This window comes from Ylistrum balloti, unplaced genomic scaffold (genome assembly GCF_031769215.1).
Source record: "Ylistrum balloti isolate Yb309-2 unplaced genomic scaffold, AGI_CSIRO_Ybal_v1 Utg371248, whole genome shotgun sequence".
NCBI lineage: Eukaryota > Metazoa > Mollusca > Bivalvia > Pectinida > Pectinidae > Ylistrum > Ylistrum balloti.
In genome coordinates this window covers 242910-256055 of record NW_026782675.1, presented here as the reverse complement: position 1 = coordinate 256055, position 13146 = coordinate 242910, and the positions used below count along the sequence as shown (strand labels likewise).

Sequence of the window (13146 nt, the reverse complement as noted above, 5' to 3'; positions counted from 1 at the left end):
ATAAGGTCTCAAAAGGTGTATTTTTCAAAACCCCATTTTAAAGTTACGATATTCGATCTCAAGTGTATACGTGACAATATGGAGTATCGATGTCTTATCTTTTTAAATGGAAAAATACCCATAAAAACAACATACTGCCTGAAAAATACTCTAAATTAAAATTTAAGAAAGATTTGCTCTACTTGTATTTTCGTCCCCGTTACCAGTGCAAAGTCCAGAATCTGCCAGAAGATGCATTTAAATAGCCGTGCCGTAGCTGCAGACATGAACACGACAGCTTATGTGTCCAGTGTAAATTCCTCGTTCAACAAGGTCTTAAAGTTGATATAAAACAAATAAAAACTAAAAATAAACTGAAGGCATGAAAGTCCATAGTTGAACTACAATACGGGAAACTCGTGTACCAAACATCAATGTGATTAGATTTTGGTATTTTCTCTTATTTGTATGTGAAATCCCCTGTTTGACAGTTTTTAGCTTAATTTCCAGTTTTTGTTTTTACAGCTTCTTAAAATCTTAAAAGGGAAATTTGAAAGCATCGTTTTAACTTGTCCTATGTTCCCGATTGAACTTATAACGAAATATCCTTTAAACGGCAACAAACAAACAAAAACAAAACAATAAAATAAGTTAGATTCAAGGATTTATTCAAGTTATCACTACTATAATTTGATATCAGAGACTAAATCTATTGCTTAAAATTGACATTATCTGTAGAAGAATATGATTATGAAATAATGATTATCAATAGTTAAAGGAAAATCCTTACATGGAATCTGATGGCAAATATAAACACGGGCATTAAGCTATCCCGTACATGTCGGAATTCGATATGTTGGTATCGGCGAGATACAATCCGCACCTAAACAGGCACGACTGTTGGTATTGATCTGGAACAGATCAATAATGAAATCTGAATCGGTATTTTAAGACAACAAAGACTGATTTGGTTTATCATAATTGACAATTTGCCATGTTGTATGTTTACAGGCATTACAAGTTGTTCCTTACCGAACCTGAGTACCACACTCATGATTTAATTATAATGAAGTGCCACATGAAGAGACACCTCTGGACATAAATACTGTGTACCAGTGATGATTTCAAGTTAAAGAAAAAATAAAATTCTTGAATGAAAAAAACAGTTAGTACGTTCCACGTGAGTACAAAACCAACCATGTCATAGAGTGCTAGAAAAAAAACACACACACACATAAACATAGTAGGCAAACGAACGTCATGATATTGTCGCTGCGGGCGTTCCTTCCACACACCGACAAAAAACGGATGGTCGACTCACCGTTTCTAAGGACAGGTGGCCAAAATGAGGTCAGCACTTACCTTTTGATATATCTTGAGTGTAGTGATGTAGGGTACAGGAGTGTCGTCTATACTTACTCGGACACAATAGGAAATTTGGACTTCTCGTAGTTCTCTTTAATCAATTAAATTTTGTTAGAATGTGTGTGGTTTGGTTTATTGTTACTTTGCGTCCTATTAACAGCCAGGATCATTAAAGCAAGTGCCAGTTTTGTGTGGTAAAAAAACCAAAAAAACAACGAGACTAAGACGAATGACTATAAATAACATATATGATATAATATGTATGTATAATCACTTCTCATGACCACTGATTATACATAAATATTATATTATATATATGTTTATTTGTAGTCACTCGGCTTAGTCTCGTTTTTTTAGCCTGATGTAAATAGTTCCTACACAGTTTGATGAATATGAACAGTCCCTGTGTACTTCTTTGTCTGCTACAGATGTTCAGACATTGTATAATGCCTATACCATACTTAAGACTATACAAGACTGGGCAACGATTCAATCTAGTAACAAACTTAATCAAACATTTGAAGCATTGGCTATGTTGAGTTTTTTTTATCTCGATAATTGACTTTTCAGTTTAGTGAATTAAGACTATGAAACAAAAACATGGGAAATCTATATATGATTCTTGAAAAAAATTCATCGCGTAATTCTCAAAATAGAGCGTGAAATATTTCATTGTCAAACTGGTCCAACATGGACGCCTGTCAGTCATTTCGTTTCTTCCAATCAGTTCCAAAATCAAAAGGTAACAAATAGGAAAGTTAAGAGGAACCTACAGATGAAATTTGACAAAGATCCATCCAGCATTCTGATAGAAATAGTGATAAAAAGCCTTTTCTTACTCCGAAAGTTGAAGGCGACTGCTTGTCAATCATTTCTTTTCTGTGATCAATCCCCCAAATCAAGCTATCATAATCAAAGACCAAAGGAAACCTTCATATGGAATTTGAGAAAGATACAACCAGCTTATCTCAAGAAATAGCAATAACAAACTTTCATGGTCAAAATCCAAAATAGCTGCCTGTCAGTCATTCCGTTTATTTCAATCAGTTCCGAAATCAACAGAACACAAAAAGGAATTAAGAGGAGCCTTAATATGACATTTGAGAAAGATACATTCGATACTTTTCAAGAAATAGCAATAACCAGTTTACTGTCAAAATCCAAGATAGCCACCTGTCAGCCATTTTCTTTTTTCGGTCGTTTCCAAAATAAATAGGGCACAACAAGGGGTCAAGGGGAACCTGCATATAAAATTTAGCACAAATCCATCGAGTACTGAAATAACGATAACAATAATTGTTTACGGACGGAACACGGAGGCAGGGCGACTTTAATAGTCCACCATTAAATAATGGGATAGAAGTGCTAGGTTCGGCAGTTTCCTGTCAGTACTACACAAGTCCAAAAACAAGACACTAACGTTTTGAATGTCAATGCATGCATTTACAGATCATTTTGCCTGATTTGTTGGATTTCTTCTCATTGTTAGGATATTTTATAGTTTCTTATCTACAACTGTATATATACAGGAAAACTGAATTGAAAAAGCTGTTTCTACAAACCAGACTCGGTTTAATTTTCACCATGCGTTCAATTATCTTATGCAACATTCACATTTTTGAATTACAACATGACAAAACACTTTTCATGTAACTATCTGGTTTCCATATATTTTAACATACTGTGTCCAGCATCAGTGAAATACAGAAAGTTGAACTTGAAGTACGTGTTCGTGGGAAGTTGAACTTGTAGTACACGTTCGTGGGAAATTGAACTTGTAGTACATTTGCACACATGAAATTTTCAATACGAAACACTTAACGATAGAAATAATGAACGAGGAAAAGTTACCGCATATTGTCCTTGTCGATTACAAAACAATTCTTTATCTGACTTGACCCAGTTCTACTCCGAGGTACATGAAATTTCTTTTTATCACACTTTTTATCCATGTTTTGTTTTCTTGTTCTTACGGTGTTGACGGAGTGTTAGCCAATAACTAGGTTGTTGTCAGATATATTACTCCATAAATCGGAGATATAACGCCCTCGTTCCATCCGATATTATTTCACATTATCAGAAACCGTAGGCAATAAATATACAGCAGTCAGAATTGTTCTTAATAATAAAATCTTGACTAAAAGCCGCCCCCCCCAATATGAAATCTGAGATCTGAGATATTCAACACTTTGTCAAAGCGTCTACAAGTCACAACCATATTTGGATCTGCCAATATCCCATATAGTTAATTTGGCGAATGGTCATTGGAAACGGCTGTAGAAAAATGGCGGGATTTGTGACGTCACAGTTGTTTACATACACACAGCACCAATATTGGTGGGAGGTAGCAATCCTGAAGTAGGTTATAAATATAATGTGGATATGATGATACCTTTGTTTGAGTAAACCATATAGAGTATATGATAGACTCGGTTGTATCACAAACAAGCGAGGCAGTACTGGCTTGGATGTGTCTGCCGTTCAGGTATGTAATATTCACTGTGGATAGAAATATATGGTGATTTACGTATATTGGAGGGTTTCGTTATGTATGTAACACATTCAACTTGAATATAACAATGCTTCAAATGTTTATATCGATCGAAGGAAAGTGTCACAGGGGGCTATGTGGTCCGATTAATTAATCTATGTCTATGGACCTTAATGGTGTGTTAAATTTTATGATCGCGTACGTTTATCTGTTTATATATATATATATAATTTTGATGCACTTTTAGTTGCTGTGTACTATGAGCGAGATGTTAAGAACAAAATCGATGATTTAATACAACAAAGATTCGCACACATATCGGGTGATATTTATAGTGTTCTAGTTATACCGTCTACTGTATTTAGTGATACTTCACTTACGCTTTCTTTGTTACCATGGAAACAAATAGAAATATAAGACGTACTGTTTGCAAGATTATTTTGGCTATGCCGCTAAAACTGTCAAACTGATCTGTACAAAAATATCAGGCCAATGTTCTTCTAGTGAGAATTCATTTTATTATTTTATGCTACACTGATGTTCATCGGAGACAAGTACTAAGCACTTAATGACACGGATGAACTAACCCTGACTGGAAATTGTCTGGAAGCTGGGCGCGAGGGCAATGCCACACTTTTGGGCGCCATCTTGATAATTATGATGCTAGGTTTCGAATCCTTTATACCTCATGTTTTAGCGATACACTTATGACGTATTTGTTGAAAATCAGCTGATGCTTTTTTCCGATTTCTAAAATTTGAAAAAAAATATCGGCATATCAACTTAAAGATAGACAAGTAAAAATTCTCACAGTTCCCAACCAAACCACGGTCCCCGTTCAATTTAAATCCAACTGTATCTAAATCATCATATAAAAAATAATTATTTTGTAGCCGAAACCATTCTGTGCCTGTCAATTGTCCGACCACTACAAGGATAACACCTCTTTGCTTGTGGTTTAATCTATATAGAACTTCGCCTAGAGATGCGTAACACTATTGGTGAATGAAGCTTCTGTGCCTCGTCTCTTTTACACTACATTTAAACACTAGTCTCTCGGAATTTTCTTCAATATCCAAGCTCAAATAGCCATCCGCAAAATCCTTTAGTCTTGCGGACGATCCTTTCTCGAGGTTTGGATTACAATCATGTTGACTTTTACTTTCACACCGACCATTTGTAGCGGAGAATCTAAAGGCTAAACGATATCCCTAGAATTCATATTGACAACTTAAAAACAAAGAAATGGTCGAAACACAATCCCAGCATTGTGCAAGCATCCTAATATCCTTACACTAATCTCCGAACAAAGACCATCTTTTGTCCGATAATTTCCAAGTCTAGGTCTGTTTTTATACAAATGTAGACTGACCAGGGGGTGGACCCGCTTACTCTGGGTCACCATTGTGTAGTATCTGGCTGAATTGTATGTCTATAGTGTTTTGTTAATGCTGTAGATATTATGGGTGTAAGGACAATGAAATGTCTCACGGTGAGGATAGGGTAGACACATGGACAATGAAATGTCTCACAGTGAGGATAGGGTAGACACATGGACAATGAAATGTCTCGCAGTGAGGATAGGGTAGACACATGGACAATCAAATGTCTCGCAGTGAGGAATAGGATAGGGTAGACACATGGACAATGAAATGTCTCGCAGTGAGGATAGGGTAGACACATGGACAATGAAATGTCTCGCAGTGAGGATAGGGTAGACACATGGACAATGAAATGTCTCACAGTGAGGATAGGGTAGACACATGGACAATGAAATGTCTCGCTGTGAGGATAGGGTTGACACATGGACAATCAAATGTCTCACGGTGAGGATAGGGTAGACACATGGACAATGAAATGTCTCGCAGTGAGGATAGGGTAGACACATGGACAATGAAATGTCTCACAGTGAGGATAGGGTAGACACATGGACAATGAAATGTCTCGCAGTGAGGATCGGGTAGACACATGGACAATGAAATGTCTCAGTGAGCAGTGAGGATAGGGTAGACACATGGACAATGAAATGTCTCACAGTGAGGATAGGGTAGACACATGGACAATGAAATGTCTCACAGTGAGGATAGGGTAGACACATGGACAATGAAATGTCTCACGGTGAGGATAGGGTAGACACATGGACAATGAAATGTCTCACAGTGAGGATAGGGTAGACACATGGACAATCAAATGTCTCGCAGTGAGGATAGGGTAGACACATGGACAATGAAATGTCTCACAGTGAGGATAGGGTAGACACATGGACAATGAAATGTCTCACAGGATAGAGACACATGGACAATGAAATGTCTCAGTGAGGATAGACACATGGACAATGAAATGTCTCACAGTGAGGATAGGGTAGACACATGGACAATGAAATGTCTCACAGTGAGGATAGGGTAGACACATGGACAATGAAATGTCTCGCAGTGAGGATAGGGTAGACACATGGACAATGAAATGTCTCACAGTGAGGATAGGGTAGACACATGGACAATGAAATGTCTCACAGTGAGGATAGGGTAGACACATGGACAATGAAATGTCTCACAGTGAGGATAGGGTAGACACATGGACAATGAAATGTCTCACAGTGAGGATAGGGTAGACACATGGACAATGAAATGTCTCGCAGTGAGGATAGGGTAGACACATGGACAATGAAATGTCTCACAGTGAGGATAGGGTAGACACATGGACAATCAAATCTCTCACAGTGAGGATAGGGTAGACACATGGACAATGAAATGTCTCACAGTGAGGATAGGGTAGACACATGGACAATGAAATGTCTCACAGTGAGGATAGGGTAGACACATGGACAATGAGTGAGGATAGGGTAGACACATGGACAATGAAATGTCTCACAGTGAGGATAGGGTAGACACATGGACAATGAAATGTCTCGCAGTGAGGATAGGGTAGACACATGGACAATGAAATGTCTCACAGTGAGGATTAATTCTCTCCTTTTCACCCTTGGTGAATCTCACGGTTTATTCTCCCCTTTTCACCCTTGGTGAATCTCACGGTTTATTCCCCCCTTTTCACCCTTGTTGAATCTCACGGTTTATACTCTCCGTTTCACCCTTGGCTAATCTCACGAGTTATACTCTTTTTTGTAACCGGTTAATAATAGTCTTTTCTTCTTTGTGGATCTCATGATGTTACTCTCCGTTCACCCTTGGCGGATCTCATGATTGATATTGTCTTTTCACCCTTGGATGATTCACGATTTGCTCAAAATATGTTTGTGTTATAAATCAATTATGATCATCATGGTTTCGTGCTATCAGCATAATTACGCAGCATATTTCGTCTGTGAAATGATCGCTGATAAATATGTTTTTTTTTATGATCGATACAGTAACGCTACACACGTCTATCCAAATCCTGTTCAATCGATGTCCAACAAAGATCCGGTTAATACTGATCAGAGGACAACTCCGTCTCGCCGCTCCGCTTGCTTGCCTCCTTACGTCACAATCACATTTGCCTGACTGCCAGAGATTTAGCCACTGATTATCGTTGTAATCTACGAGGTTAACTAGTAAAGTTTTATCTGTGACGTCAGAGAGGACATCGTAATTCTGATATGCACACTAATCCCTGCAGTCATTGGCTATCGCAGTTTCTACTCCTGGTCCTAGTTGTTCAAATGGTGATTAGTGACAACTAGTGGTTTTTGAAATTATGAAACGTTGAGGAAATGAAATATGGAACATTAGTTGTCATTTCATAGCTAAATATTTGTCGCGGTGGACCAGATTGATATGTTTTAAGTGTTAGTCTTGCCTTTATCGATTATGTTTTTTTCAGTGCTAGCAATTTTATCACTAACCACAGGTTAAGTTAACTATAACTAACAATCGGGGCCTCCAACAAACTGTGTTAGAATCTGTCAAGATGATGTGGACACCCAGGGACCTGTAAACTAGTCTCTCTGAATATGGTCCTATCATGATCTGTTTAGTACTAGATGTTAAGGTAATAGAAGTAACAGATCACTGTATCGAACGAGCCATCACATTTCACTACTTGCTAAGAACATCCTACCTTGGTACCTTCGCCGAATTTCAATAATTCACTTGGAAATGATCGCATGACAATTATTTTCAGGGTCTAAATTGTATTGAAGACTTCTATTCACTGCAATATATTTTTTCCTTGATTTCAGTATTCTTACGGCACCAGTATAAAAAAAAACCAAACAAATAGACAATGGGTTATGACGTCGACAGATTTGTGGTCAACGTAAATGAAGGTTTGCTTTGCTGTGTTTGCCGTGACGTGTTAGAGGACGCAGTCCAGGCCCCGTGTGAACATGCATTCTGTCGTGCATGCATCGAAGGATGGCTCGTCCAAAACACGCGCTGTCCAGAAGACAGGAAACCACTGTCAGTAGCTGTACTCAAACCTCTCTTTCGATACATGAAGAACGATTTGAACAAACTGCAACTGAAATGTTGCAATCACTTCCTGGGTTGTACATACATTGGTGATTTGGAGTTTATGCATACACATGAAGCGGAATGTCCAATGGGAACGGTAGCATGTCCAAACGAGAAATGTAAACTAATGGTCACTAGGAACGATTTGTCTGACCACTTGGACAATTGTGAATTCAGAGCAAAACAATGCACTCTTGGATGTGGCATGCTGATGGTCTCACCGGAGGACGTTTCTCACAATTGCATCGCGGAACTCCGAACCGCATTCGACGTTCTTCGGTCTGAAATGACGTGTAAGATTCAGGACCAGCGGCACGAGATGGAGCTCCGTTTGAACATGCAACGGGAACACATGGTTCAAAAAGAATCTATAATGCAATGCCAAGTTGATGAACTTAAGTCTGAACTATCCCGCATGTCACAAAAGATGAAACTTCTGATGGATTTGGAGATTCAAAGGCGCCAAGACGTCGAGAGACTGGAACTGGAGAAGAAAGAACTGATGGAACTACTGAAAGGCCAGGTTCGTGATGGTGCAGCGAGCAGGGGTCAAACGGCTGGTGCCAGTCATATGCACACCTCTTCATCTTTCATGGGCAAGGTCACAACCATTTGATGCACTGCAGATGGCACGCCGGTGAATTGAAAGGAAAGCAGATCATTTCGTCCATTTCACGTCGAATTTTCATTTTTTGGTGACGTAGAGTGTATCTATGTATCTTTCCCGGTGTGTTAATTAAGACTTCAGTATATGATACAAACTTTAGGAACGATCGTTTAGGTGCAAAGACCAACGAGATTTATCTACATCTATAATTTCCTGCTGTCCAGAAATCGATATAACAAGTGGTTTTAAACGTTGAATAAAAGCGACGCAAAAATGACATGGAACGGCTTCTCAACATCAGAAGCTGCAATCCAACCTTTGTCAATTCTTAACTTTTGAATACAGTATTCACCAAGCAATTAAAACCTATTCAGTATATCAGTCGCTTTATTCGATAGTGTTAGTATTTAATTAGAGTAACATATTTTTGTAACCTTTTCCAATCATATCCCTTAAAGATGTTACACAAGTATTCATATCTAATTGGTTTCATAAACGCAACTCCTTACAACCTCTCTATCTTTTATTTCATATATTATTTACCAAGCTTCTCCTCAAATTATTTGTTTCATTTGTTTGACATGGAGAAAAGGACGGCTGTCAGTTCTGATACAGAACTTTGATATAGAGAGAGTGAAGGCTGTCAGTTCTGATAGAGAACTTTGATGTAGAGAGAGTGACGGCTGTCAGTTCTGATACAGAGCTTTGATATAGAGAGAGTGACGGCTGTCAGTTCTGATACAGAACTTTGATGTAGAGAGACTGACGGCTGTCAGTTCGGATACAAAATTTTGATATATAGAGAGTGACGGCTGTCAGTTCTGATTCAGAACTTTGATATAGAGAGAGTGACGGCTGTCAGTTCTGATACAGAACTTTGATATAGAGAGAGTGACGGCTGTCAGTTCTGATAGAGAAATTTGATGTAGAGAGAGTGACGGCTGTCAGTTCTGATTCAGAACTTTGATATAAAGAGAGTGACGGCTGTCAGTTCTGATACAGAACTTTGATATAGAGAGAGTGACGGCTGTCAGTTCTGATTCAGAAGAGTGATATAGAGATTGACGGCTGTCAGTTCTGATAGAGAACTTTGATGTAGAGAGTGAAGGCTGTCAGTTCTGATACAGAACTTTGATGTAGAGAGGGTGACGGCTGTCAGTTCTGATAGAGAACTTTGATGTAAAGAAGGTGAAGGCTGTCAGTTCTGATACAGAGTTTTGATGAAGAGAGAGTGACGCCTATCAGTTCTGATAGAGAACTTTGATGTAGAGAGAGTGAAGGCTGTCAGTTCTGATACAGAACTGTGATGTAGAGAGAGTGACGGCTGTCAGTTCTGATACAGAACTTTGATATAGAGAGAGTGACGGCCGTCAGTTCTGATACAGAACTTTGTTATAGTGAGATTGACGGCTGTCAGTTCTGATAGAGAACTTTGATGTAGAGAGAGTGACGGCTGTCAGTTCTGATACAGAACTTTGATGTAGAGAGATTGACGGCTGTCAGTTCTGATAGAGAACTTTGATGTAGAGAGAGTGAAGGCTGTCGGTTCTGACACAGAACTTTGATATAGAGAGAGTGACGGCTGTCAGTTCTGATTCAGAAGAGTGATATAGAGATTGACGGCTGTCAGTTCTGATAGAGAACTTTGATGTAGAGAGTGAAGGCTGTCAGTTCTGATACCGAACTTTGATGTAGAGAGAGTGACGGCTGTCAGTTCTGATACAGAACTTTGTTATAGTGAGATTGACGGCTGTCAGTTCTGATAGAGAACTTTGATGTAGAGAGAGTGACGGCTGTCAGTTCTGATACAGAACTTTGATATAGAGAGAGTGACGGCTGTCAGTTCTGATACAGAACTTTGATGTAGAGAGAGTGACGGCTGTCAGTTCTGATACAGAACTTTGATATAGTGAGATTGACGGCTGTCAGTTCTGATAGAGAACTTTGATGTAGAGAGAGTGAAGGCTGTCAGTTCTGACACAGAACTTTGATGTAAAGAGGGTGACGGCTGTCAGTTCTGATACAGAACTTTGATGTAGAGAGAGTGACGCCTATCAGCTCTGATAGAGAACTTTGATGTAGAGAGAGTGACGGCTGTCAGTTCTGATAGAGAACTTTGTTATAGTGAGATTGACGGCTGTCAGTTCTGATACAGAACTTTGATGTAGAGAGAGTGACGGCTGTCAGTTCTGATACAGAACTGTGATATAGAGAGAGTGACGGCTGTCAGTTTTGATAGAGAAATTTGATATAGAGAGATTGACGGCTGTCAGTTCTGATACAGAACTGTGATGTGGAGATAGTGACGGCTGTCAGTTCTGATAGAGAACTTTGTTATAGTGAGATTGACGGCTGTCAGTTCGGATACGAACTTTGTAATAGTGAGATTGACGGCTGTCAGTTCTGATACAGAACTGTGATGTGGAGATAGTGACGGCTGTCAGTTCTGATACAGAACTTTGTTATAGTGAGATTGACGGCTGTCAGTTCTGATAGAGAACTTTGATGTAGAGAGAGTGAAGGCTGTCAGTTCTGATTCAGAACTTTGATATAGTGAGATTGACGGCTGTCAGTTCTGATACAGAACTGTGATGTGGAGATAGTGACGGCTGTCAGTTCTGATAGAGAACTTTGATGTAGAGAGAGTGACGGCTGTCAGTTCTGATACAGAGCTTTGATATAGAGAGAGTGACGGCCGTCAGTTCTGAAACAGAACTTTGTTATAGTGAGATTGACGGCTGTCAGTTCTGATACAGAACTTTGATATAGAGAGAGTGACGGCTGTCAGTTCTGATACAGAAGAGTGATATAGAGAGATTGACGGCTGTGAGTTTCGGTAGAAAACTTTGATGTTGAGAGAGTGACTGCTGTCAGTTCTGGTAGAGAACTTTGATGTAGAGAGAGTGACGGCTGTCAGTTCTGATACAGAAGAGTGATATAGAGAGAGTGACGGCTGTCAGTTCTGGTAGAGAACTTTGACGTAGAGAGAGTGACGGCTGTCAGTTCTGATACAGAAGAGTGATATAGAGAGAGTGACGACTGTCAGTTCTGATACAGAACTGTGATATAGAGAGAGTGACGGCTGTCAGTTCTGATACAGAACTGTGATATAGAGAGAGTGACGGCTGTCAGTTCTGATACAGAACTTTGATATAGAGAGAGTGACGGCTGTCAGTTCCGATACAGAACTGTGATGTAGAGAGAGTGACGGCTGTCAGTTCGGATACGAACTTTGTAATAGTGAGATTGACGGCTGTCAGTTCTGATACAGAACTGTGATGTGGAGATAGTGACGGCTGTCAGTTCTGATAGAGAACTTTGTTATAGTGAGATTGACGGCTGTCAGTTCTGATAGAGAACTTTGATGTAGAGAGAGTGAAGGCTGTCAGTTCTGATTCAGAACTTTGATATAGTGAGATTGACGGCTGTCAGTTCTGATACAGAACTGTGATGTGGAGATAGTGACGGCTGTCAGTTCTGATAGAGAACTTTGATGTAGAGAGAGTGACGGCTGTCAGTTCTGATACAGAGCTTTGATATAGAGAGAGTGACGGCCGTCAGTTCTGATACAGAACTTTGTTATAGTGAGATTGACGGCTGTCAGTTCTGATAGAGAACTTTGATGTAGAGAGAGTGACGGCTGTCAGTTCTGATACAGAACTTTGATATAGAGAGAGTGACGGCTGTCAGTTCTGATACAGAAGAGTGATATAGAGAGAGTGACGGCTGTCAGTTCTGGTAGAGAACTTTGACGTAGAGAGAGTGACGGCTGTCAGTTCTGATACAGAAGAGTGATATAGAGAGAGTGACGACTGTCAGTTCTGATACAGAACTGTGATATAGAGAGAGTGACGGCTGTCAGTTCTGATACAGAACTGTGATATAGAGAGAGTGACGGCTGTCAGTTCTGATAGAGAACTTTGATATAGAGAGAGTGACGGCTGTCAGTTCTGATACAGAACTGTGATGTAGAGAGAGTGACGGCTGTCAGTTCTGATACAGAACTTTGATATAGTGAGATTGACGGCTGTCAGTTCTGATAGAGAACTGTGATGTAGAGAGAGTTACGCCTATCAGTTCTGATAAAGAACTTTGATGTAGAGAGAGCGAAGGCTGTCAGTTCTGATTCAGAACTTTGTTATAGTGAGATTGACGGCTGTCAGTTCTGATAGAGAACTTTGATGTAGAGAGAGTGACGGCTGTCAGTTCTGATACAGAACTGTGATATAGAGAGAGTGACGGCTGTCAGT

At 39.5% G+C, this 13146-nt stretch overlaps 1 protein-coding gene across 1 annotated transcript; it reads left to right on the top strand.

The window, feature by feature from the left end:
* The first annotated feature begins 8059 nt into the window (after nucleotides 1-8059).
* LOC132561628 (RING finger protein 151-like) lies at nucleotides 8060-8905 on the top strand. The gene has a single exon (XM_060226329.1). The coding sequence runs from the start codon at nucleotides 8060-8062 to the stop codon at nucleotides 8903-8905; it is 846 nt and encodes a 281-aa protein (XP_060082312.1).
* Nucleotides 8906-13146: the final 4241 nt, after the last annotated feature.

What these genes read in the sequence shown, in the direction of transcription:
- LOC132561628 (XM_060226329.1), top strand. Translation starts at nt 8,060, where the DNA reads ATGGGTTATGACGTCGACAGATTTGTGGTCAACGTAAATGAAGGTTTG.